This window comes from Plectropomus leopardus, chromosome 16 (assembly GCF_008729295.1).
Source record: "Plectropomus leopardus isolate mb chromosome 16, YSFRI_Pleo_2.0, whole genome shotgun sequence".
Taxonomy (NCBI): domain Eukaryota; kingdom Metazoa; phylum Chordata; class Actinopteri; order Perciformes; family Serranidae; genus Plectropomus; species Plectropomus leopardus.
The window spans coordinates 10,849,011-10,874,550 of NC_056478.1; the positions used below are offsets into that span (position 1 = coordinate 10,849,011).

Below are 25,540 nucleotides of genomic sequence, written 5' to 3' on the forward strand. Positions count from 1 at the left end.
AGAGTGTGTGTCACAGAGAGAGAGAGAAAGAGAAAGAGAGAGAGAGACAGAGAGAGAGAGAGATAAAGGAAGAGAGCATGAGCAAGCGAGTGAAAGAGAAGGAGGAGTGACAGAAAGGGAAAGAAAAGAGGGAAGAAAGAGACTCATTAAGCCAAGTTCCTCTCAGCACTCGTTCTGCTACACAGACTCTGTCTCTTTCTTTTCTCTCCCTCACTCTCTCTCTCTCACACACACATACACACACACCACAAAAACACACGCTCAAAAACACAAAGCAGAAGTGGACAAAGACACACGGTTTCAGTCGCCGCGGTTGGCTATGGCTCAGGGCTCTGACAGCAATGACACAAGTTACAAGTCCCCATCACCTGGAAGCAGGCCGGTAAGTGTGCTCTTCTACTTTCTGAACAATATACTTGTTTACATCCTTTCAAGATCGGTAAATTTAGTACAAATCCTGCGATTAAAACACCACATATTTCTCCTAAATCTATGATTGGGTGCAGTGTTGATGCATATTTCAGTGGGCAGCAGGGCAGCCTATCACAGAGTTCTGTCCTCGTTGGCTCTTTTCACAGTTTCTCCAGAAGTGTTTCACATGCACACATGGGCTGCAGGCATGACTCGCTTCAAGTGTAGGCTTTTGTGAATTGCAAAAATGTATCACTCGTCCAAGTTGTGGGAATCCTTTGTTTTAGCGAGTCCCTCAAACTGCGAATGATTGGAGAGCTGTCAGGAACAGACAGCGTGTTAAACACAGTGTGTGCTGCATGTGAGGCTTCTTTCACATGTGCCAGTTTCTTACACCTTGCTTTTTTTGCTTTACAGCATTGTAAAAATAAATGCATTTTTTTAAATGTCACAAGCTGGGATCCTTCGTGCAATCTCTAGCACCATCAGTTAGTTTGGGGCTTTTCAGTAATGCGTTAACGGACAGTTCAGAGGATGTTAGATCATGAATTTGTTGTCTCTTTGAAGTACAACTGACACAGCATTTTCAAATGGATTAGTTATTACGATACCAAGAAAATCGAGTGTTGAGGACACGAAACAGGGTGTGAGTTATACCTAACCGATTACTCAGCCACTCCCAGACCCTGCCCTTACCATTAGGTGCAAAGTTAAGCCCATCGTCTGTCAAACTGTCACTAAAAGAGAAACCGATTCACACGTAAACCCACCACCAAGAGCTGCTGACATAACTGCTCAGGGTCAGGAACACTGCTGTGTGCCCACCAGTTTAACGTTTATACCAGTGCATGCACGTTAACAGTCAACGTTTGTGCTTTGTCAGAGCTCCTCAGATGATGCGAAGAAGGTGATGCGGAGAGAGAAGAATCGGATTGCTGCTCAGAAGAGCAGGATGAGGCAAACACAGAAAGCTGACAGTCTGCATATGGTAAGGAGACCACACACACCAATCAAGAGCAACACAATTTAACACTGATTTGTACTTTTTAAGAGCCAGAGACACAAGCAAAAAGATGGAAGACTGAAGCAATACTATTTTTTTAGCCCTGAAAGACATCGATTTTGTACAGTTTTACAGTACTGCACATCAAATCTGATCGTATATATTGGGTGACCACTGAAGGATGTTTAGCAGTGGTAGCATTAGTTTAGTGTGACATTCACACTGTCTGTCAGAGTCAGGACCTCGTTATGGTTTTGCAAGTCACAAGTAAAGTCTTTGCAATCAAATCCCAAGTCAAGTCCCAAATCCTAAACTTTGAATTTAAAGTCCTAAACAAGAAATAATTTGCTCTTCACCAAATGTAATGCCACTTTAGCAACAGAGCGATGATATATTAAATTTACAAAAACCATGAATGAATTTATGGTTTTTAAAAATTTGTGTTTTGTTTGTGAAAACAAGTTTGCTAAAAACTTCCTCAGCTGATAAGCTAACGCTGCACTAAGCAATAGCTCACTGTGTTAATATTAACCCAAACTTAACATTCTTTGTGCAGTTTCAAATGCCGAGCGTAGCTCAAAGTTGTTGCATATCTGTAATTTTCTACCTGCACATTTTGAACAATGCAATTTCTTTTTTGTTTACCCCCTTCAAACTTACACAAAATTATCTTTGATAATATAGAAATAAACAAAATAAACAAAAATGCATGCTTTTTCAAATCAGTGTTTATTTGTTGAAACAAGTTTGTTAAAAACGTTCCCAGCTGTTAAGCTAAGTTAGCTAACCATTAGCTTGCTATGTTAGGATCAGCCTCGAGTTACACTTACTCTTTGTGCAACTTAAAATATCGGAACAAAATTCAAAGATGTCGCATCTCCTTTGGTAATTTTCAACCTACACATTTTGCAAACTGCAATTCGTTCTTTGTGCAAAATTGTTTTTGGTATCATTTTTTCCGAACTGGCGTGTAGTAACAAAACATTTGTTCTTTGTGGTCCTCCTCTGAACTTGGTTGGATGCTGTTGGATTGGTTCAAATAAAGTGGATCATCGAAGGGATTAAGGATTGACTGTCTAGGAATTAAATCACGCTAACGTTGGCTTGAAAAGGAAATTAACTGACTGGCGCACTTTTTAATCTTTGGGTTTGGAGGAAGTAGCCTCGCAAGTATTTTTAAGTCAAAAGACTTAAGTCCAAATGAAGTCGTGAGTCACTGGTGTCGAAGTCCCAGTCAAGTTGCAAATTAATGTATTTTGTCAAGTCTAAAGTCTTCAAATATGTGACTCGAGTCTGACTTGAGTCTAAGTCATGTGGCTTGAGTCCATACCTCCTCTTTCTACATTTAAAAATAGGTTTTATTTAAATATTTCTGCCATGAATTTTTATAAAACTGCTCAATTGATCAACATCCTCTGCGTTTGTACTATATTTACAAAATGCTACTTGACCATGTGGCGATGTGTCATGGCTTCTGTTGGGCTGCACACTTGGACGCTGCTCTGTGTGTTTGCAGAAGCTTAAGGAATAAATTAGCACGTGTGGGCAATCACTCCCTTTCTGCAGCAGAATCCAGCACCAGAGAGTGCAGCGCTGAATGTGATAACAGAAGGGTGTACTGCTTTGTTTTGTTGCCCCCGTTATTCTTTTGTGCCGTTCATTTCGTGCTATCATTCTGATCTGCGTCGTTTTGGCGTTTACTTGTTTGCCTTAAGGCGTGTTGTTTATTCATTGACTAAAACGTCACAGAGAGCTCTTCATCTGGATTTCTTTACAAATCTTCTAATCTATGAACGCAGTAGTTTCTCCAGTAATGATGTAATTTTCTTGTGGATCCGTTAGGGCCTCAGATAACCCTACATGCTGTCACAACTAACATCAGCACACATTTCAGCATGCTGACCACATATCTACTATCTATGTGACTTCCTCGTTCAAGCCGAGATGATCTGTGCTGCACTGTACTCTAGCAGCTGTTCCTGTGAACTTTATCAAATAAACTGAAGAGGTTGTGAGCTTCAGAAAGGCCACACTGTAGGCAGTAGTAGATCCAGAGATTTAAACTCTTTCCCGTGAAGCATGGTGAATGTTATCAGTCTCTTTAAAGCCTGTCAAAGTCACAGAGAACACCGGTGGACCACAGAGCACACTGTGGTTTTTCTGTCATCGTCTCACTAGATAAACAGGAAGGCGAATTTTCCCTCTCTATGACACCGTGGCTTATTTCCTGTTTCTTCAGTAGTATTTTTTTCTTCTGTGTAAATTCTACGTCGTGGGCAGGAGGGGAGAAAAAGGCCGTCACTTCTTGTAAAGTGCTGATTGCAGTGGGCTGTATTTGGCTAAGTGACGCAGGTTCAGGGGTTTGCCCAGAGCCTCTGTGACAGTAAGGACCTACAGCTCGGTGTCAGAATCTCTCGGCCATGGTGCGATGACCTTTTCATTAACCGAGTGGAAGATTTTTTCCCCTACTATTCCCACACCAAAAAGACTTTCAACCACTCGTGTAGAGTTTGCTCTGCTTCTATGATCTCTGAAGTTGATGATCAGTAGGAAAGACTCTTCAGAGAGCTTGTTTTGGAAAATGTACATATAACATCCAAAATGTTAGAATGGCAGCTTTTGAGATTGTGGTGCTGAGTGAGCTGCAGGCAGCTTGCACTGTAAATGTTGTGTTTGAGTCAGTATTCATAGGTAGGTTTTCATGCTGACAGACAATGTACTTTTACATTTTTTTACCTCACAGTTGGTGGTCTAAGGTATGTGGTAGATCTGATGAGTTTTTGTTAACAACCTTTGTTGTTAGCAACCTTTTTTCTTCATTCATATCAGCATGAAAAAAACCCAAGTTAAATAGATTTCCTCTATGACAGTTAACCCTTTGAAACTTGAGCAAATTGGTTTGTTTTCAATGAGAAACTTAATAAGTCAAGGCACAAAAATCTGCAAAAGAATAGTAAAAAAGTAACAAAGACATTACCTGAAAATAAGCGAAAATATATAATGAAAGCAACAAACAAATATGAACAAAAATAGCTGGTAAAAAGGATTTATTTTATTTATTTTCTAGTATTCCCCTTTTTTTCAAAACTATTTCTTTTTGTAATTTTCTTATCAAATTTAACTAATTTCTTGCAATTTGTGGGACATTTCTTGCCAAGTTGGCCATTGCCTTTTTCCCAGTGTTTTTGAAAGAAATCAAACAAATTTTCTCAGGTTTCAAGGCATCTAAACTCAGCACAAGAAAACGTATGTTGATCCAGGTTTCAAAGGGTTAAAATACTTACATAATTTCAGCTATGTTACCACCAGGCTGAGCCACCAACATCATCAGATGTTGATATTCAATGTCAGGACAACGTCAAATGCCATCAATTTTGACATAGCCCACTGACAACAGAGGATGTTGATATTTTAATTGATTGTAAGGTGTGTTGTGAAGTAACCTAAATCTAACATCTTCTAAACGCCTCATGCCAGCGTTATCTTGATGTGAAATAACAACATTTATTTGTAAGGTATGACGACAAAACCCAACATCTGCAAAATCATAATGTTAATATCCACACTACATGAAATTCTCACATCGTTAGACATTTAAAATATCGTCAACATGATTTTCAGTCCAACCAAAATTTAATGTCTGTGTGATGTCTTTCTGGCGTCATATAGATGTCCAGAGCCAGCTGGGCAACAGGTTCTAAGGTAATTCTGGACAAAAAAGTTAAAGTAGCATACCACCATTTAAGTACAGTTTTGGGCATATTTGAAAATTTCACTTTAGCCTACTTCACTGCCAAATACTTTCCTAAGAGTACCACACCTAAATTTATTATTTTTATTTTTATTTTTAATCTATTTATTGAAAGATTTCTTAAATATTTTTTTCAAAACATGACAGATCTTCGTATAGATGTGTAAGTCATTCAGAGTGTTGCTTGAAAGAAATAATTCATAAAAATGAACAACTATATTTAGTTTGTGTGAATTCTAATGCAATAATGCTAATATACATATAATTGCTAATTTGTACAATGTTTAACTGAAGCTGATGGGAAAGACATTTGTTTTGCTAAAGCTGACATGTCTGTTAATTTTCCTAGCAAGTCAGTGGTTCTGGAGAAATTTCACTCACAACCACAAATGTCAGCAGCATGATGGTGTGAGATCAAAAATCAGAGATAAAGGGAACGGTGTGACACTGGTGTGTGATGGTTACCAAGCTGCAGAATACAATTGTTCAGTTGTTTTTAGAAAAGACATTACTGGCATTGCTAGCCATGATAGTGTGAAAAAGCATATTTTTAATGAGATGTTAGATGCGTTTCTAACTTTGCCACCAAAAAGCTGGGTTTTTTTAGCGAGACATTGCAGCATTTCCAACCATTATACCGAGACATAGCGAGACAATTGTGCCACCAGATGTTTCTAGCAAGACATTGGCGTCATGATTGCGTGACAAACAGCAGGGTTTTTTCAATGAGCTATCAGCAGCATTTCCAGCTGTGATTGTACCACCAAATTTTTTTTTTAGTAAGGTAACATTTTCAGCTGTGATAACAAGACATCGGCTGCATTTCCAGACATGATTGTGTGACAGAAAGCGGGTATTTTTTAGTAAGATAGTGACATTATTTCTAAGTGGATGGCTTTAGCAATACATCTGCAGCATTTTCAGCCAATATAGCGAGACATTGTGAGACAATTATGCCACCAAAAGCAAGACACTGGTGGCCTCAACAACTGTGATAGTGCCACCAAAAGTGAGGAAATATCGAAATATTGGTGTTATTCCAGTTTTGATAACGAAACAACAGCAGCATTTCCAGCTGTATTTTTCACCATCTCACCCCATCTTTTCCTAACCATACCCGAGTGTTTTTCGTGCATAAACCAAACCACATATTAAGTGCAGCATTATTGAAACGTAATGAAACATAAAGTTTTAACATATCCATACATAATAACATTCAAATGTTACATATCCATAGTTTGCTGAAATGTACAATGCCAACATTTATTCTGGCAATTAAACTGAAAATGTACTTTGGTTTGTAGTTAAAGCAGTAAAATATGCAAATATACTTGCATAGAAAAAGGATTTGATAAAGATATCACTTGTATATCATCCAGTCTGACTTAACCACCAAGTAAAATCACTTTTTATTTCTATTACTTAAAAGACCTTTTTGCTCAAACGTCCTGTCGCTGTGTGCTTCCAGGAGAGTGAGAACCTGGAGAAGGAGAACGCTGCCCTGAGGAAAGAGGTGAAGCAGCTGACGGAGGAGGCCAAGTTTCTGTCGTCTGTGCTGAGCAGTCATGAACCTCTGTGCACCGGCCTGGCTCCTCAGACCCACGACCCCCTCTACCCTCCTCATCACAGCAGCTACCACCACCAGCACATCACTGTACCACACTACCAGCACTGACCTGACTGACTACTGAGGCGGCCCGAATGCGTGCTGCGAACAGATGACTGACCTCAATGGAGAGAAAGACTGACTGGATATGTGTCTTTAAATGTTGTTCAAAACTGAGGAGTATAACAGACCAATATGTCTACCAAACGATGACAGTATGGACCCCAAACTGTAACGAGTAGTGTTGAAAAGTATTTATTTTTTGCTTGTGTTCATCTCTTTGCTTTTACCTGATTAATATCAGTGATCTGTATGTGAACTTAAAGCTCCAGTGTGTAGGATTTAGGGGACATATTGGCAGAAATTGAATATAATATAATAAGTACGTTTACTTGTATAGTTACCTGAAAATTAGAGTTATTGTGTTTTCGTTTCCTTGAATGAGTTGTTTATATCTACATAGGATGGAGGTCCTCATCTGCGGAGTCTGCCATGTTGCACCGCCATGTTTCTACAGTAGCCCAGAAAGGACAAACAAAACACTGGCTCTAGATCATTTCCACATCGGACATGGTAGTTGGAAGACCATCTGCATAGAGGAGCACTGGGAAAATACTGATTTGTAAAGTAAAACGGCTTTATTAGGTGTTTTTACTGCTGGGGCCATTCGTTTTCATGTGGAACCCCCATGGTTAGCTGCCCCTCTGCAAAAAGCCAATCAGCACCTGAAAAACACTGATTTTTAAACTGAAACTGTTTTATTTAGTGTTTTTACCAGTTTTAATCGCCTGGTCTGTTTGTTTTGGAGAGGAAGACACCTCTGCAGATAATTTGGCTCCCAGTGAAAACCTCCTGAACGGCGGGATCTTAGGTCATCAGAGAATAAAAGGTGAGCACATTAACAGGTGCTAAGCTTGCAGACTGAACAGGCTTTTAATGTGAAACTGCTTTATTCTGTGTTTTAACTGTTTTAAATAACTGGGTCTGTTGTTTTGGAAATGAGGAGACCTCTGGGGATAATTTGGCTCCCGGACAAAAACTCTTGAATGTCTGAATCAAAAAAAAAAAAAAGAAAAGTTGAGCACACATTACATTACATTAGCTGACGCCAAACAGCATTGGAGAAACACAGATTTTTGTGAAACTAAATTTATTCAGAGTTTATACTGCTTTGAATCACCTGGTCTGTTTCTTTTGGAGAGGAAGCGACCTGTGCAGACAATTCAGCTCCTAAATGTCTGGATTTTAGGTTTTTAGAGAGAAAAGTAAGCACACATTAGCAGGTGCTAGGGTAACTGCCCATGTCTGACACGCCAAACGGCACTGGAAAAACACTGATTTTTAACTTGAAACTGCTTTATTTAGTGTTTTTACTCATTTTAATCACCTGGTCTGTTTGTTTTGGAGAGCAGAAGACCTTTGCAGATAATTCGGCTCCAGGTAAAAACCTCTTGTACAATGAACAGTGAAAAAATTCTAACTGGGGAAGTTTCAGCTGGTTGCAATCTGCCACTAAATACCCCTACGTCTTACACACTGCTCTCTTAAATGAGTAGAATGATCAACCAGTCTATGTTTACATTGGGAGAAAAGAAAAAAACCTACTGTAAGATCAGGTGACTCAGATGGTACAGTATTTTTGTAAATTTTTAGTGTCATGTCATCCTGTCATGTTTGAGTGTTTATTAATGTGTTTCATTGTGTAAATGTAGATTGCCAATGCTCAGGAGATTTTTGACAGATTTGATTGTGGACAAACAGAATGTATAAAGTCGAGATCCTTTAAAATGAAAAAAAAGAGGCTTCAATGTACCAAAAAACAGAAAGGCAGTGAAGAATGGGCATTCCAAGGGTCTTGACTTGTGTAATGGTGATGATGCTGTGAAAAGACCCAGCAAACGATATTTATTAAATGTGATGCCTTTTAGGTGATCATCTCTGACCAACACTGAGTTGTTGTTGTTTATGCTATCATGCAGTGTTTTTCTTTGAGTCTGTGAAATTCCCAGTGGTGCTGATAACAGGGGACACGTGACAAACATTTTTTTTGTCTCTTGTGAGGAGGGAGTCCCTAGATGGCGCTGTTCACCAAGAGCTGAAGTGTGTTGTAACGCACAGAAATAGTCATTCATAACCTGCTTTGACTGAGTATGAATTATTTTCTCTGTCCTTGAACACAACTAAGGCATTCATGTCATTCACATTCTTGTGATCACTCCATTTTTATTAGGCAAACTAAATACACAATATCAGCTTTTTTTAAAAAATGGGGGTAATAAAGTGATAAAAAATAGGCATGTTTACAACTCCACACCATATATGATAGCAGGTAGGAAACTGCGACCTTTAAACACGTTACAAACTGCAGAAAAAGAGACATATTTCGGTGTTACAGGCTCCTCAGATACCACAAAGAACAGTTTATTGAAACTCCGCCCTTGAGCCTGAGTTGACCGACTTGTTTCAAGATCCCAACGCGGTTTTAGGTCCGGGTGGAGGGTCACAGCAGGCGCTCCTACACGTGTGTACACTCGAAAACCGTCCGGAACAGCTTGAATTCATTCATGAAATTATCTGTCACTAATTTATTGAAACTTTAGCCTACATATTTGAGGCGTAAACTCGACCTGTTGGAGTAACTCGGGAGGAAATGCCGCGTAAACTGGAAGTTGTGAAGCTCTCATTAGTTTCGTGTTAACTGTACTGTTGATTTGAAGCATATATTTTTTTGATTTAACTTTTAGGTGAAAACATGAAACTGTAAGTGCTGTGTGTCGTTAAAAGCGCTGAATGTTTAGTGTTAACGCTTAGAACAGGGCGACTTTCAGTTGCATGTGGATTAACAGACAGCAGTTGAGCGTGAACTTTATACTCCATGAGTATATTTAGCAGCCTGGTTTAATATGAGTGAGAAACAAGCCTTAGGAGACAGTAATCTTGACGACCAAAGCAAGGCAGACTTGGAGAACCATGTCAAACTGGAGGAGGGTGACGCGGAACTGCGCGCCGATGATCCGAGCCCGCTGGACGGACACGAAGCGTTGAGACCCACCCGCCTGTACAAACGGCGCTGGATGATCGTCCTCCTGTTCAGCTCCTATTCTCTGTGCAACTCCTTCCAATGGATACAGTACGGCATCATCAGCAACATCTTCATGAAGTTTTACGACGTGGACGCCTTCACCATAGACTGGATGTCCATGATCTACATGCTGACATACATTCCCTTCATCTTCCCCGTGACCTGGCTGCTGGACAAAAAGGGACTCCGGGTCATCGCGCTGGTGGCCACTGCGCTCAACTGTGCAGGCACCTGGATCAAAGTGGCCAGCGTCAGACCCAACCTGTTCGCCGTCACTTTCCTGGGGCAGTTCTCCTGCTCCTTCGCGCAGGTGTTCATCCTCGGGATGCCGTCCAGAATCGCGTCGGTGTGGTTCGGATCGGAGGAAGTGTCCACCGCCTGCTCCATCGGAGTCTTCGGTAATCAGGTATGCTATACTCCTGTCAGTGAGTGGGACAAGTTTGCCTTTAACCTACTTGATCACTTATTTAATGTATATGTCGCCCAATAGCTCCACTAACCTCCCATCATATGGACATACCCACATCTGTTTGGCACGTTTGCGTAATTACGCACGTTCTGGGTCAGGGACCACAGTGCATCTCCTCCTGTGTGATCAAGGCTCAGCATCACTTGCTGCGACTGTGAGAGAATGAATGGCAGAAAAAAACATGCAAGAAGAGACATACATTTAACCTCATCACCTGCTCCTTTCTTTTTCAGGCCTCTGCTCGGAAATTTAAATATAGAGTAGATCTAAACAACTTCAAGGTCGTAGATTAAACATAACAAATGGGAGATGAACTTAAGAGCCCCAAGCATGATTATACTGTATTGTGAAAAAGTCTTAGGCCACCCTTGTTATTTTATCAAGGTTACAATGATCATACATATTTATATCTCAGCAGCGCATTTACGAAAATACAACTAGAACATACATGACATATGTATACAGTATTATAAATGCAAATATTTCAGAATCAAACAACTTTAACTTGCTGAAGATGGAAGTATTTAGCGTGACCTCCCTTTACACTTAGCATGTCTTGGACTCTCTTTGGCAGGCAAGATGACATTTACACTACTAATCTTCTGGTGCATTTACACCAGGCTGCATTCAAGACATGCTCAATATTGATTATTTACCTCTTGTTATAGTTGTAGCATTTCATTTTTTATGCTAAATATTGACTTAAGTCTTAAGAAGCAATTTTGTTCTGACGTTTTTGTGTGTCAATGCATTCTACATGTTCTCTATATTCTTTCTTTGTATGTTAAAAAAAAAGATAATGAGAAATAAATATGTATTTATCCCCATTATAACTTTGCTAAATCAAGGGGCCTAAGACATTTTGCACAGTACTGTAGATGCTATTGGACCAGATTTAATGAAGCAACATGACAGAATATGCCTTTGGAATGATGAAGCATTGGCCCTAAAGCTCAAATAAACCATGAAATAACATCTTACAGCCACATGTGCAGCGATAGATTATAAAATGAAGCAGGACACAACAAGAGAGCATTAAGTACTCAAAGTCTAAGGCAAGATCTTGAATTGGCATTTTTGCACCCTATTTGGTTCCCAGATAACAATCAATTTCATTTGATGTCACATAGTTGTCAGAAGTATTAAACCCATTTAAAATCAACAGCTGTTGCACTTTACGCTGTATGGACATAAGTAGTTTAACCAACCACTGTGTACCTTAATATATATATAACATTACATTGCAGCTCACTGTAAATAACAAATGAAAAAAACACAAAACTGTTTCTCAAATTTTCTATGTCTATTTAACAGATCTCCACACATGTATAAAACTAACCCTTTAGTATTAATAAGCCCAAAACACCAAATGCTCATTTTTTTACAAAAGGCAACCTCTATTTTCAAACTTGCCTTTAGCAATGGAAAGCGTGGGAGTAGGTTGGGAGGGTCATATCTTACATGAGAGGTTTGGGGGTCCTCTGCCAGAAAATTTTGAGCATCAAAAACATTTCCTGCATTCTGGTGAATTTTATGCACAATTTTATGCGATTTCTGCATCCATTTAGGGTGTAAATGTCTTTAATTATGTCAAAATAAAAGTCCTCTGGTGCTTTCATGCTTTCATGCATGTTGGGAGAATCCGTACCCTCCAAAATCTGCAACTATGACTAAAAGAAACAAACTAAGAAATGATCAAATTTGTATAACTCACCAATAACATAGTGAGAGTTAAAAAGGCAGCAAAGGAACGATCAATAATTGATTGAAAAAGTATGTCTTGGAGCTGTGAGCAGATTTGGATGCCCTCTGGTCCTCTGGCAAAGCTGCTTCGCAGATGTTGGTCCCGGCCCAGGGAACACATAGAAAGATTTGTGAAAAGGCCTTGACTTAGAGGAGATGTAATATACGTATACAAGTTTATTATGTCTTAAAGCAGAGCCCAGTTGCCAGAAGAAAATTTGACATTGTACATTTCTGCAAACCTTGGATATGTTACATTTGTATGTTTCTTATGAATCATATCAATGCTTCCAAAGTGTTACATGAGCTGACACTGGTAGTTGAGGAAAGGGGATGGTGGATGGCGATAATTTCATGATGGGCAAAAAAACCTGCCAAGCTGCAGACTACTGTTCGAGACCACCAAACAAACAACCAACAAAAACAGTTGTGATTTAGCAACCCGTTGCTGTTTTTGCTGCCAGATAGTGCCATTAAAAGCGGTTGTTTTATAGAGAGACATCAATACATTTTCTGCCAGTAGAGTGCCACAAAAAGCAGTTGATTTAACAGAGATATGAACAGCTTCTCTAGTTGTTATTATGCCATGAAAAGCGGTTATATTTTCGACATTTTTGACATTTTTGCATTTCCTTCTGGGTTTGTGCCATGTAAATCAGTGTTTCTGAGGCAAAACATGTTTTTTTCTATCCATAACCAAGTGCTTCTGTAGCTAAACCTAACCACATGTTATTCACAGTGTTGTTACAACATAAAGTTTAAGCATATCCGCTACATAATAATTCAGAAATGTAATGTATTCATGGTTGGCAAGAATGTACAATGCCACTGTTTTTCTGGGGACTGAGTTACCAGCAGTGTTTGATAGAAAATAAATGCAGGGAGAATCTTGAAGTCAACAAAAGTATATTCTGTAGTTGGTGCCGTAATTTCAGTTTATGCAAAGTTTCTCAGTTAGAGGAGAGAAGACAGTCACACTTAATACTCAGTCACATTGTTCTGAATGTGATAGACAGACCATGGTATATCTCATGTTAAACACACTGCAGTGGAACGTTACACATAGCAATTGTTTTCTGGATCTCTGACTGTCACTTCACAAAAACAACACACACATAATTCTTCACAGATGTTGCATTCATCTAAATTAAATACAGTGGGGGTGTTTTAAAATCCACATGAGCAGCCAAATAAGCAGACAGGAGAGCAAAGATCAACATTGTGCCGCTGCTGTTAATGTAAGCTTGCAAGCAAGCATCAGATTTAACACTTTAAGATTCTGAACAAGCAACACTTGAGTCAACTTACAGGACATCGACTACAAGTAAAATGTCACTGAAAAGTCATCACTTACTGCTGAAAAATTTTGCTGAGTGCGAACTGGATTTTTGGATACAGTTTTTATAAACATTTGCCGGCTTTCTGATAGATTCCCAATGATTGTCTTCTAACAGATTATTTGTTCTTATATATTGGACGCTTTGGTCTTCAGACAGGTTTAACACTCCAAACTTGCCTTGACAAACAGTCTTTCATATAGTTATAGCTGACATCTCCACAGAGTCATGAGAAGTCTTTCCCTGTCTTTTGTACAAGAAAAACAGCTTTCACAGACCTCATAATTTACTGGAGTAGACATCCTGCGTCCATACAAATTTTGCCTCAGTTCAGTTGGGTCATAGATTATTTTTATTACATCCAAACTGCCTCTATATCAGCACATTTCATTACACCACACCCTTTAATGGTGGATGTTGTTACACCTAGGCAAGACGGACAGCAAACAGCAGCAAAAAAAAAAAAAACACCAAAAAAACAAAGGAAGTACTGTAAAAAAAATGCTTTAAAAATATGGCCAAATTCTAACAGCAATCTACATTTTTTTCAAAATACAGTAAGACACTGTGAATGTTAATGCTTTTTGGAGCCAATAATACACCGCAAACCTGTCAATCTGCTGTAGAATACTGTAATAGATTTAATGGTATTGTTGAAGTAATTTTTGGTCTTGACACTGCAAAATAATGGTAAGAAGCTTGCAACTACATGTAATTCAGCAGAAATCTAAGTTATAACAAACTGCTGTAAAAATACAGCCAAATTCTTGTAGTACTGTAGAGTGGGTTTTTGTCTTCCAAAATACAGTAAAACTCTTTTTATCTTGATGCTTGTTGGAGGCAAAATGACTGCTATAATATTACAGCCAAATTTAAAAGTTATGTGCAGTTTTTCCAAAATACAGTAAAACACTGTAAATACTTGGATGCTTTTTGGAGCCAATATTACACTGTACACCAAAAAGTCTCCTAAAAAATACAGTGATAAATTTAATGGTATTCTAGTATCAAAGTAGTTTCCAGTGCTGACACTGTAAAATAACGGCAGGATGCTGGCAACTACAGCTGCCAGGAGTATACCATAATTTTACAGCAAATTGTGTTACAGCATATTCATTTTTCATGAAATTTAACTTTTTTTATATTTGCTGAAACTGTCTCTATATTCACACAACACCAGCGGAGACAGATAATCTCCTAATATCAGAACATTAACATTATACTCCTCTGCCTACCATGTTTCTACATAGTGCTTCTAATGGCCTTACCGCACCTTAACGAAAACAACCAGTCATAGCTGAGGAGTCTCTAATGCAACTGTCAATCACAGCTTGTGAACTGTGGTCAGACTTTCAAACCAGGACTGATCAAATGTGAGTCAGGATTCTGTGACTGCCCATTTCTCACCTCAAATGTTTTCAGAAACACATTTTAGTGTACTGTTTATCTGTAAAATGAGAAAGTTGGTACGGTTGGTAAAAACATTAGAGGTGAGAAATTGACAATGAGCAGAATCTTGATTCATATTTGACACTTTGACCACACTTCACAAGCAGTGATTGACATGATTGATCGCTGCATTAGACTTTGTGGCTCTGATTTTTTTTTTTATTTAATTGTTTTGTTTCCCCAAGATCTGATTCTAGCAAATGCCATCAGAGGCAATAGGAAGGAGAAGGGACGTCTGTCTCATGTACTTGTTTCAGAATACAGATTCAGCAGGTATGACCCAAAGTTATTTTCGTGCAAGATACCTGTGTCTTTAACCAGAGTGTTCTCACAACATACAATTGAAACGTAAAGAAACAAAGTTTCAGCATATCTGCTACATATGAAATGTACAAATGTAATATATTAAAACATACCAGTTTAGCTTTTCCATGGTTTGCAGAAATGTACAACACCAACTTTTATTCTTGGTGGCTGAAAGAGAGGGATATTCCAGGTGTCCTTAAGAGTGCAGGCCTGGGATCCGTAGGTGTTCAATAACAAAGATTTGGAAACATTAACTTGTTGTAGCAACTGCAAAATGCTTCAAATGAGTTATCCTTCACAAGGGACTAAAGTTCAACAAAGAAATATGTGGGTTTTTTTGTTTTCTGGGGTCACTGTCATTGGGACAGTTAACTAAAGAGGTGATATAGGCTCTGAGTCTGTAGGAGTGGTTTAGGTTGAATTTCCTGTATTAATGTCACATGACAGGACTGAAGGTGATAAATATGCAGTATAGAGGCTCAATACCATCACATGCAGCAGATGTGAATGGACTGAGGACACTAGTGAAACTCCAGCTGTGCTCACTCTCTGGCTTCTCTGAGAAAACCATCGTTCTGCAACAGGCAGTTTGCACACAGGGCAGTGAGCTGTAAGGACACCAGCTCCGAAATCCTAAGACCTCTCACCTCGCACGCTCCAGGGGCCCCCACTTAAGGACAGTTAAAATGCCACAAAACAATACTTTGAAAGACAACCATGCAAATCCTGAATTCGGCGGTGAAGAATGGCCTTGGTCCAAGGCTGCAAAGAATCCCACTCCAGGCCTCGCTTCGCTGCAGTGGACTCCAGGACCTTTAGGCAGAGCCATCTCCACTGGGTCACGGTTAGACGTCGAGGCTTTGCACAGTGACCGGGCAGAGCTGGTCCCCAAAGCTGAGACCAAACTTTACCACCGCCGTTGGGTCATGCTGTTCCTTTTCAGCGCTGTCTCAGCCAGCAATGCCTTCATGTGGCTTCAGTACGGCATCATTAGCAACATATTCATGCGCTTCTACAACATTGACTCTCTGGCCATCGACTGGTTGGCCATGATCTACCTGCTCACATACATCCCACTCATCCTGCCCGTCCTGTGGCTCCTGGACAACAGGGGAATCCGGGACGTTGTGCTTGTTGGGTCGGCCTTTAACTGCATTGGTGCTTGGATAAAAATTGGTAGCGCCGGTCCCGATCTGTTCCCAGTCACCTTTTTTGGCCAGTTTGTGTGCTCAGTAGCCACTGTGTTCGTCCTCGGTATCCCCTCCTACCTCGCCTCGGTGTGGTTTGGAGAGAAAGAGGTTTCCACGGCTTGTTCCATAGGAGTTTTGGGAAACCAGGTTTGTCTGAATATTGAATTAATTTCCATTTATTTTCTATTACTGCAGCAGAGTCCACACAGCGAGGCAGCTGTCTGTAGATTATGCAGCTGCACTGGATGCCAAAGTCACATAGGACTTCTAGTGTCTTGGTGCGAGAGGCCAGAGAAGATTGTGTTAACTGTTTGCTGAGGCTTCCTTGTCGTACTTTGTCTGCTCAGCTTAACATGTTCATAGAGCAACCTGATGTGTAAGTAAAAAGAGAATCACTAGAGATGCATGATGTTGGATTTTTGCCAATATGCCAATATTTTCTAACTCATTTTGGCTAATTGTATACACCAATAAATGCACATATTTATTTTCCACCATTTTGAAGAGAGCATCAAGTCTCTCTTGAAGTGGAATTAACTTATTATTATGTCCACTGCAGACATGAAATGCAGTGCTTTTCAAAATTTACACATTCATAGGGCAAAATAAGAAAACTACTTCAACTTACGTTCTATGCAAGACATGCCATATTTACTTTCATGCAACATTACAAACAAACTGTAAAATGTATGCTACTTTAACATGCTTGGATGATGCTCTCCCTTATACAGTCCTGACAATAGGCACAACAAGCTGGACTTGGACATATTCAATAATGTTTAATCAACTGATTAAAGCTGCATAATTAGAGCACCATCACATCTGCCTGTCATATTGACATAAATGTTCATTTCAGGCCAATGTTGATTTAACATTTTAAAGCCTTTATCTTTCGATACTGGTGACGTGCCAACATTATCGTGCATCCCTAAGAGTAATTTTTTTTTTTTTATGTTTGGCAGTTGCTAGCATTTGTTATTTTCCTTGTCCTGCACATGCAAGTTCCAGATAATTGACACAAACAAGTTGATGGTTAAAATTTATTTGAAATAATAATTTTTCTGAACTTAGCAGTCTACTAAGTTCAAAAAATTTTATTTCACTCTAATTCGGCCTTAAAACCAGGAAAAGACAACACGTAGAATATAACTATGTGTGTGTCAAAACAAAAAACATTAGCTTCTAAATACACATGTTCTAGTAACATTTAGTCGCTATGTATGAGATAATACAATGACGTGGCAACTGTGGAGTTAAAAGCTATTTTTTTTTCTGTTTTCGAGCCACATTAATTTGATATAACTTACCATACAGTAATGTGTGTTCACTCTTGAACTGTGTTTTTCATTCATTTGCGTTATATGTGCTCATTGTCTTATAGCTGGGTATTGCCATCGGGTTCCTGGTGCCTCCCATCCTGGTGCCTAATGTGGACGACCTGGACGAGCTGGCTCACCACATCAGAATCATGTTCTACATCACAGCAGGAGTGGCTACGTTACTCTTCATCCTCGTTGTCTTTGGTAAGATCTTCAGTGGCAATCTTAGACTGGGGGGGCCGAGGCAGAAAAGCTCATCAAGAATCCGACAGTTTTAATGACAGTTACAGGTGACTAGTTGACTGCCCTTGATAACTGTATCCAGCTATCATATGTAAGCTAGAAAGTGCTCCACTTAGTGCTTTTTTGGGGCTGCAATGATGCACTGTATAGTGCATTTATTGGAGGTTTTAGGGTATATTTGTCATTGCAAAATGTGCCAGTATGAGTGTCCATCGCCTCACGGTGCTCTTGACTGAGGGTCTCCGACTGATTATGCGAGCCTCAGACTTTCAAGGGGCAGCCCAGCAGTCAATGTAATAAACAAAACAAAAAAAACAACCTTTTTTTTTTTTACATACTTCTAGTCTTATCTAGCCAAGCAGATGGAGCCAGAGATGTAAAGATAAAACAGATAAAACTGAAACTTTCAGCTTGGCTAGACACCATGAAGGGTGCAGTTTCATCAGTTTCCGAATTTACATAAAATGTAGATTTAAATCCTATTTAAAAACTGATTTTACTATACCGTGTAACCAATGATCTTTTATGAATGGTTAAGATGCGGCCAATGAGGCATTCAAGTGAGTGAAATGGATGAAGGCAATGGTGACATCACCTCAGTCTCTCAGCTTTTCCACTTCATTTGAAACCGTCCCTCAAAAAAATACTTTTTCTTTTCTCTCAGGCCGGTGGGATTTTTTAATTCAGTGGATGTACCTGATTGTGGTTTTAATTTACAGCAGACTCCAACTCTGACAAGAAGCACCATTCAGTGAACAAGAAAAGTGCTGACCTGCATGTTCGGGCCAACACAAAGCCCTCCCTGAAGGGGCGATGCACAAAAAAGATACTGTGGTGGTGCAAGTGAGGTCAGGAGAAATGTCACGGGAACAGGCACAAAAGCAATTGAGCATACTAAACAGTATTATTTTGTAAAGTGCAATACGTTATAGACAAGGCTATAGGTTTTGTTTCAGCATTTGTGGGAGACATAAAACATTTTTATCAAATGCTTGATTTCCTGCTTTTGGGTGATTTTTCTGCACCAGTTTTTGCCTTTTCTTCATCAGTTTAAGGTGTAAATATCCTCAGTTTTATGTTTTCATTAATGCACATGCTCTAAATATTGAGGGGATATGTTCCCTGTGCCTTTGGTTAGAAATATATAAGAAAAATTGAGGACTTGTAATCACAAAAGGTTTCTGGTAGAGGGAAGTGGCGTGGCGTGACTTAGTGTGACTAACAGGATGTCATTTGTTGAAAAAAATGCTTAGTTGTAGTCTGCTTTATATCTGCTGCTCATGCATTTTAACCGTCTATGTCTTTTTCCTACCGCTCCCTAATGCATTATCTCAGAGTATATAGTTTTAATTGTACATTTAGCACCTCACATGTAGAAATCACATTTGTTTTCTTGTCTTTTCTTATTGAGGAGAAAACTAGAATCTCAGGGAGGAAAGTGGAATAATAACTGAAGTGTTTAGTCAGAAAAGAGTAGCAAACTACAAGCTGTAAATAGTAGTACTCTTTAGAGAACAGTGGGCTTGGTGGTTGTAAGAGAGGAGGAACAAGTTGCATGAAAAAGCTGTTGTCCTGTGCGGACAGGGAGAGGGCGGGCGCTCATAAGCGTACTGCATTCAGAAACACAAAAGGATGCTTGTGAAGGCATTCCATAGTGGCACCATGTACAACATTCAGACGAACTGTCAGTGTTGTTAGTTTAAAGAGAAAGAAAGATATAAGGTAGAAAAATAGAAATTCACCCACATCATATAACTCTAGACAAAGCTTTTGCTGCTGATTAGGGGTGTCAGTTTTGGTTGGTTTTGCTTTCAATAGTCTTACACCCAGTGACCGTTAACTTAATGGTCAATTTTAAAAACAAAAAAAACATCAATTGATGTGCAATGCAAGAGGTCTTTCCTTTTGGTCTGGCACTCCATTGACTAAGTGAGCATTAGCACCACATTCAATGCATTATTCATTTAAAGGTGGTGATTTTTTAATGTTTTGTGATGTAAATGTCTTGCCTTTTATTTTATTTTCTGTTGACAGACAGAAGGCTAGTCGCGTTAACATGCAGAAACACGCTGCCCATCCTCTGGTCTCCACCAAGCCCCCAGGAAGTGCACCAAGCTTTGAAGCAAATTTTACGTAGTGGCCAAAAGTAGAATTACACCGTCTGGGTCTGTCATGTGATGCCACGGGGCCCAGAAAGACTTTTTCAATTGACTTACGTCTATGAATCAGTGGATTGATTTTTGTGAGTGTCAAAACCTCCGCAAAACGACTCATTTCACCCTAAAGTTTTAATCAATTCAGTGTGATAACATTTATAAAGTCTAAAAGAGCTGCAATATTATTGCGAGATTATTAATAACTTTTCCCACAGGAATGATTAGACTCAGGACCGCCGCTAGTCTCCTGAAGGGGCGAGGCAGTGGTGAAACCCACATGACACAGACACAAGAAAATGAATCTTAAGTGGGCCATTTCAGTTTATCAGTGGTCTCTGACTACATTTCCACAGCTAGCCTGCTGTCTGTCTCCTACCAGATCAGAGTGATACGCTGTGCAGTAAACTGATAAGCAAACTTAACCTGTAGGCAGACATCCGTAAGCAGTGAAGCTGTTCTACGGTTAACCGCCGATTAAAAGCATAGATTCTATTTAGTAAGAAATGTGACTTATGCTTCTCTTGGTTACTCCAGCAAGTTAATTCTCACCAGTTGGCCACAGTGGTTTCATGATGTGACACATACACTTGCAGACATAGCACACCCTCACACATATATGCAAGATGCCATGTGTGAGGGCTGTCCTGCTGGCAGGGCCATCTGTAGCCCTGCGACAGGCCCGTGAGTCAGCGGGGCAGACAAAGTCCCTGGATTCAGAGATTTGCATAAACTGTGTGCAAAGAGAGGTGAGAGAAGGAGCTTGGCGGCTGCCTTCCTTTGAACAAACTGGCAGATTTAACCACAGAGAAAGTCTTGGCGTGAGTGGATCTAGTTGACTGAATAAAGGGGAATCACCAGAGGCGGAAAAAGAAAGTTACAATGCACAAATGATTTTTAAAGATGTATTAACTTTGCGTTTCTTCTGAAACTGAAATCATCACTAAATTCATGTATTGTCAGAGCAGTTTAGCAGGTTATTTTCACAGGATTGATAAGACCAGTTGTGGAAGAAGTATTCAGATCCTTTATGCAAGTAAAAGCACTAATATCACACTGTGAAAGTATAGCATATATATAGCAAGTATAATCAAGAAAATCTACTTTAAGTATTAAGTACTTAGACTTAGACTTAGACTTAGACACGTTTATTTATCCCACTTGTGGGAAATTCACTTGTCACAGCAGCCGTGTGTACAGAAAATAGAAATATATGTAAAATATCAATATATACAAAATATAAAATATTAAATGTACAATAGTGCAAAAAATAGGCAAAAAAATAGGCATGTGTCAAGGAAGACAAAAATGTACAGGTTGTAATACAAGAGGTCAGAGAGTGCAACTTTTATTGTAGTGAGTCCAGGTTATTGTTGGCTCAGGCTGGTGTTGTATAGCCTGATGGCCGATGGAAGGAAGGACCTGCGGTAGCGTTCCTTCCTGCAGCGTGGGTACCGCAGGTACTAAGGTACTTAGTATTTAAGTAAAGGTAGTCATGCAGAAAAATCTTCCAAAAAAAGAATGCACCCAAAAAAACCCTCAAAATTATTAAAAAGAGGGGGGTGGGGGTGGGGGGGGGGACACAAGTTATTAAAAAAATAGAAAAAAATACAACCACACCTTAAGATTATTAAAAGAAAAAACACAGCCTCAAAACTCAAAATTGTTTTTAAAAAAACATGTTAAAAAATCAAAATGATAAAAAAAAATAAATAGAGAAAACACCCAGAACTTTATAAAATAAAAAAAACACCTAACAGGAAAAAGAAGAGAACATATGCAAAAAACTTGGAGTTATAAACAAAATTTAAAATAACACCCCCATAACTCAAAATAATTAATTATCAAATAATATAATTAATAATCAAAATATTTGGCAGTTATACCTTTCAGTCAGTTGATTAATTTATCAACTAATTATCACAGCTGTACTTGTATAAACTGTTTTGTAATTTAATATTTAATGTATATCAAAACATCATATTTTATAAAGCCTTTTTATGTTTTTTATTTTAAAAAAATATTAATTTGTAAAGTAACAAAGGCATCCAGATAAATATAGTGAAGTAAAAAGTACACTATTACCTTCTGAAATGTAGTGGAGTAAAAATATAAGGTAGCATGAAATTAAAATACTGAAGTACAAATACCTTGAATTCATACTTAAGTACTTGTAAAGTACTTGGGTAAATGTACTTTGATCCATTCCACCACTGAGTAAGACTGATTACTGAACACAAGACCTCAGGTCTGATTCGCTGAGGGGGAGAAAAGGCTGGCTCAGCTCCAAGATCCACAAAGACAGACATCTGCATTTCCCCATGAAGCCTCAGGGCACGTGCTCTCAGGAGAAAAGACAGACTGAGTTATATATATATATATATATATATATATATATATATATATATATATATATATATATATATATATATGGACCTGTTCAACTTTGTTTGACTCTGTCCCTCACTGCAGCTCATTTAGGCTCCATGCCCCTTAAACATTTAGAAAGTTTGTGGCCTTCTTTCTTTATAAAAAGGCAACACAACATTTCCAACAGTTACTTTCTGTTGTTTTAAGCACATTTATTTGATTATTTATTATTTATGTACCCAATATTCTACTGATAATTTGCGGTGGCACTGTGCACAGTGTCAAATATACGGCAGCCCGTGTTGCATATAAAGATGTTCAGCATATTAATGGTGTTTCCACCCTTACGTGAAATAATAATTTTAAAAGACATTACAAGCAGCACTCTTTCATCATGAAAAGAAGACGCACTTTGGACTGTTTCCTTCTCTCCAGCATGACTCCTTCTTGTGCATGCTTCCAGCAGCGTAGATGCATACGTTTGACATCCTTTTTGACGCCTTTTTTTTTATTTCACACCTGCTAGCATCAAGATAAAGAACATATAAGTTCAGAGGTGTATGGTTTCGATGGATCGGATAATTTGGATTCGGTACATGATTCTCATCCGTAGTGTTGGTGGTGACAGCAGATAAATGCCGTCCCCACCTACAGTGGTGCAACGGTGTCATTGCAGAAGCGTAACACCCACCCTCTGTTCCCCCAGGGTTAACACCTTTAGGTCTGTCAGTGCTGCTGCTGTTGTTAGCACCATTTGTGCTGTTAGCAGCCCACTCAGCCACCTCCATGTTAACAGTCGTGTGCAAACAATCGCGGCTCAAACACGAAATCATAGTTATGTGCTGAATGTCGCATTTTGTCTCTGGAATTATTTGTGAACACTGCAATTCAACTATGTTTTAGCAGAGGGTATGAATACAACATGAGCTTGTAATGATGAAGATGCCAAAGAACTGAAGAGGTTAACAGGGCAGCAATAAATTACTAAGAGCTGACAATACATATGCAGCATGTTTGACAGTGACATACCAGGACCAAGGATATATGTTATTCCACATTTATGAGTCACATAATATTTTGTTCATCAGTCTGTGTTGACGACTAGATACACTCGCTCATGGCTGAATCTTTAACATTGATTTTGCTCTTTTCCATATTTCAGTCTTCCAGGAGCGTCCTAAACTTCCTCCGACTCAGGCCCAGGCCACAGCTCGTACCATCCCACCGGAGCAGTACTCCTACACGGCCTCTATCCTCAGGCTGCTCCGCAACAGGCCCTTCATCCTCCTCATCGTCACTTATGGTTAGTCTATACTACTCCCCACATGAGTAGTTATTATTTTGTTTCAATTAAATCTATTTTAGACTACTTAAAAACATCCACAGCCAGAGCTTAGATTTTTTTGTGGTACTACATTATGATCAGTGTGGTTTGAATTGTAAGAAAATATGAGAAATTGTCATACTATAATCACCCGAACTTGAGAGCAAACAGTTGCTTACTTTCACATCCAACAGTTACAGATCAACATCGTTATTCATTTTGAGTCATGTTTATGGTTATGGTTATCTGACGAGTGTAAGTCCAATATTCACTCTGTTTTAGCTCCATTTTTGGTCTCCACCATCTCTTCAGTGAAATATCTGTCTTTTCAGCTGCCAAGTGATTCACTTTGGTCACTATAGTGACCATAGTGAAGCTTTTTGACGTGAAAATGACACAACGAAAGTGATAAAAGTGAACTAAAACACTAAGCTATGAGCTGCAACTCACTGAAATGCATACATATTTATTATATACATATTTATTATTTATTATACATACTTGGGTGATAATCTTATGTGATAATCACTACACGCATCACTGAATACAAATTGTTTTAATAAAGTTATTGTGATTAAAGCTGCTTTAAATTAACCAATCCGGTTGAAATTAGTCAGGAATTCCCCCAACACATCATCACACTTTCCCTGTGTTACGTGAGTTACTGTTACTGCTGGATAATAGCTGTTACATTAGCACGGAAACCACTCACTGATTTTCCTGAAAGCCTTAGTACTCTGCCTTTAAAGTGTAACTAGGTTTATCTTGTCATTAAAAGTCATAAAAATGCACACAAGTCATTAGTTATTCAAAAGCTCATAGAGACGAGAGCGAGTGTGTCCCAGAGGGGTTCAAAGTTTGTTTATTGTCTGGCAATCTTTAACAAATGATCGATCTGTGCTGAAGATAACCATTTTATAAGGATGAAGGACACTGAGATATGAAATTAGTTTCTCTATTGTCGAATTGTTCGAGCTTGTCAAGTCACAGCCACATCCAACAGCTGTGAGCAGTTTTAGGAAACGCTTTGACCTTGCTCGACCTACCACTACATGTGACACAATTCATGTGACTATTGTTAGTGTGTTATTAGTGTCCCTGTGCCTTTGTCTCTGTGTCCTTTTTTCCTTTCTACATATGATTTTTCGGTTGCCAGATAACAATGCAAGGTTCACTTGGTCTCTGATTGACCTGCGATTGTCACTCTCTGTGGTTGTAACCCGGTCACCAGAATAAATGCTGGTTTTAGACAGATATTTATTTGTCCTTTCGGGAATTCATTGTGCTCCGTACAGCAGTTGTCACATGAATAAACAGGCAACTACACCATGTACATTTCTGCAAACCACAGATATTTTGCATTTGTATATTTCATATGCAGTGGATATTTTGAAACTTAACATCTCTATTTGTTAATAATTTTCCTAATAGTTTTAAATTCCATGTTGTGACAACAGTGTGGTTAGTGTGTGGTTAGGTTTAGGCACAAAAATTACTTGGTTAGGGTCAGGAAACAATAATATTTTGGCTTAAAATTCCCAATTTGGCTGCCACAAACATGGCTTGACATGTTCCAATAAAAAATCCTGCTTTTGTTGCCACAAATGACTACAAATGCCCTGACGTCTTGTAATAAAGACCTAGTTTTGTCGCCACAAACATGAAGGAATGATGTGTCCTTTAAAATACCCAGTCTTGGGGCGCCCACTAGCCCCATGTACAAAGGCTGTGTCTCACCCCCTCTCCTTTCCGCCTTTCTTACCATAGCTGTTCTATCTAGTAAA

The 25,540-nt window shown here is 39.0% G+C and overlaps 2 protein-coding genes across 2 annotated transcripts in view; both read left to right on the plus strand.

Moving 5' to 3' along the window:
- The first annotated feature begins 73 nt into the window (after positions 1-73).
- Positions 74-8,713, plus strand: batf (basic leucine zipper transcription factor, ATF-like). The gene is made up of 3 exons (XM_042503521.1): positions 74-382; positions 1,295-1,399; positions 6,634-8,713. Exons 1-3 carry the CDS (start codon positions 320-322, stop codon positions 6,838-6,840), a joined length of 375 nt encoding a protein of 124 aa, XP_042359455.1. The 5' UTR covers positions 74-319; the 3' UTR covers positions 6,841-8,713.
- Positions 8,714-9,047: 334 nt separating this feature from the next.
- Positions 9,048-25,540, plus strand: part of flvcr2b (FLVCR heme transporter 2b) — a 30,534-nt gene continuing 14,041 nt past the window's right edge. Inside the window, exons 1-3 of the mRNA XM_042503681.1 lie at positions 9,048-10,259; positions 17,729-17,870; positions 23,595-23,735. Coding sequence (XP_042359615.1) covers positions 9,675-10,259; positions 17,729-17,870; positions 23,595-23,735 — 868 coding nt within the window. The 5' untranslated portion in view covers positions 9,048-9,674. The remainder of the gene's footprint in view (positions 10,260-17,728; positions 17,871-23,594; positions 23,736-25,540) is intronic.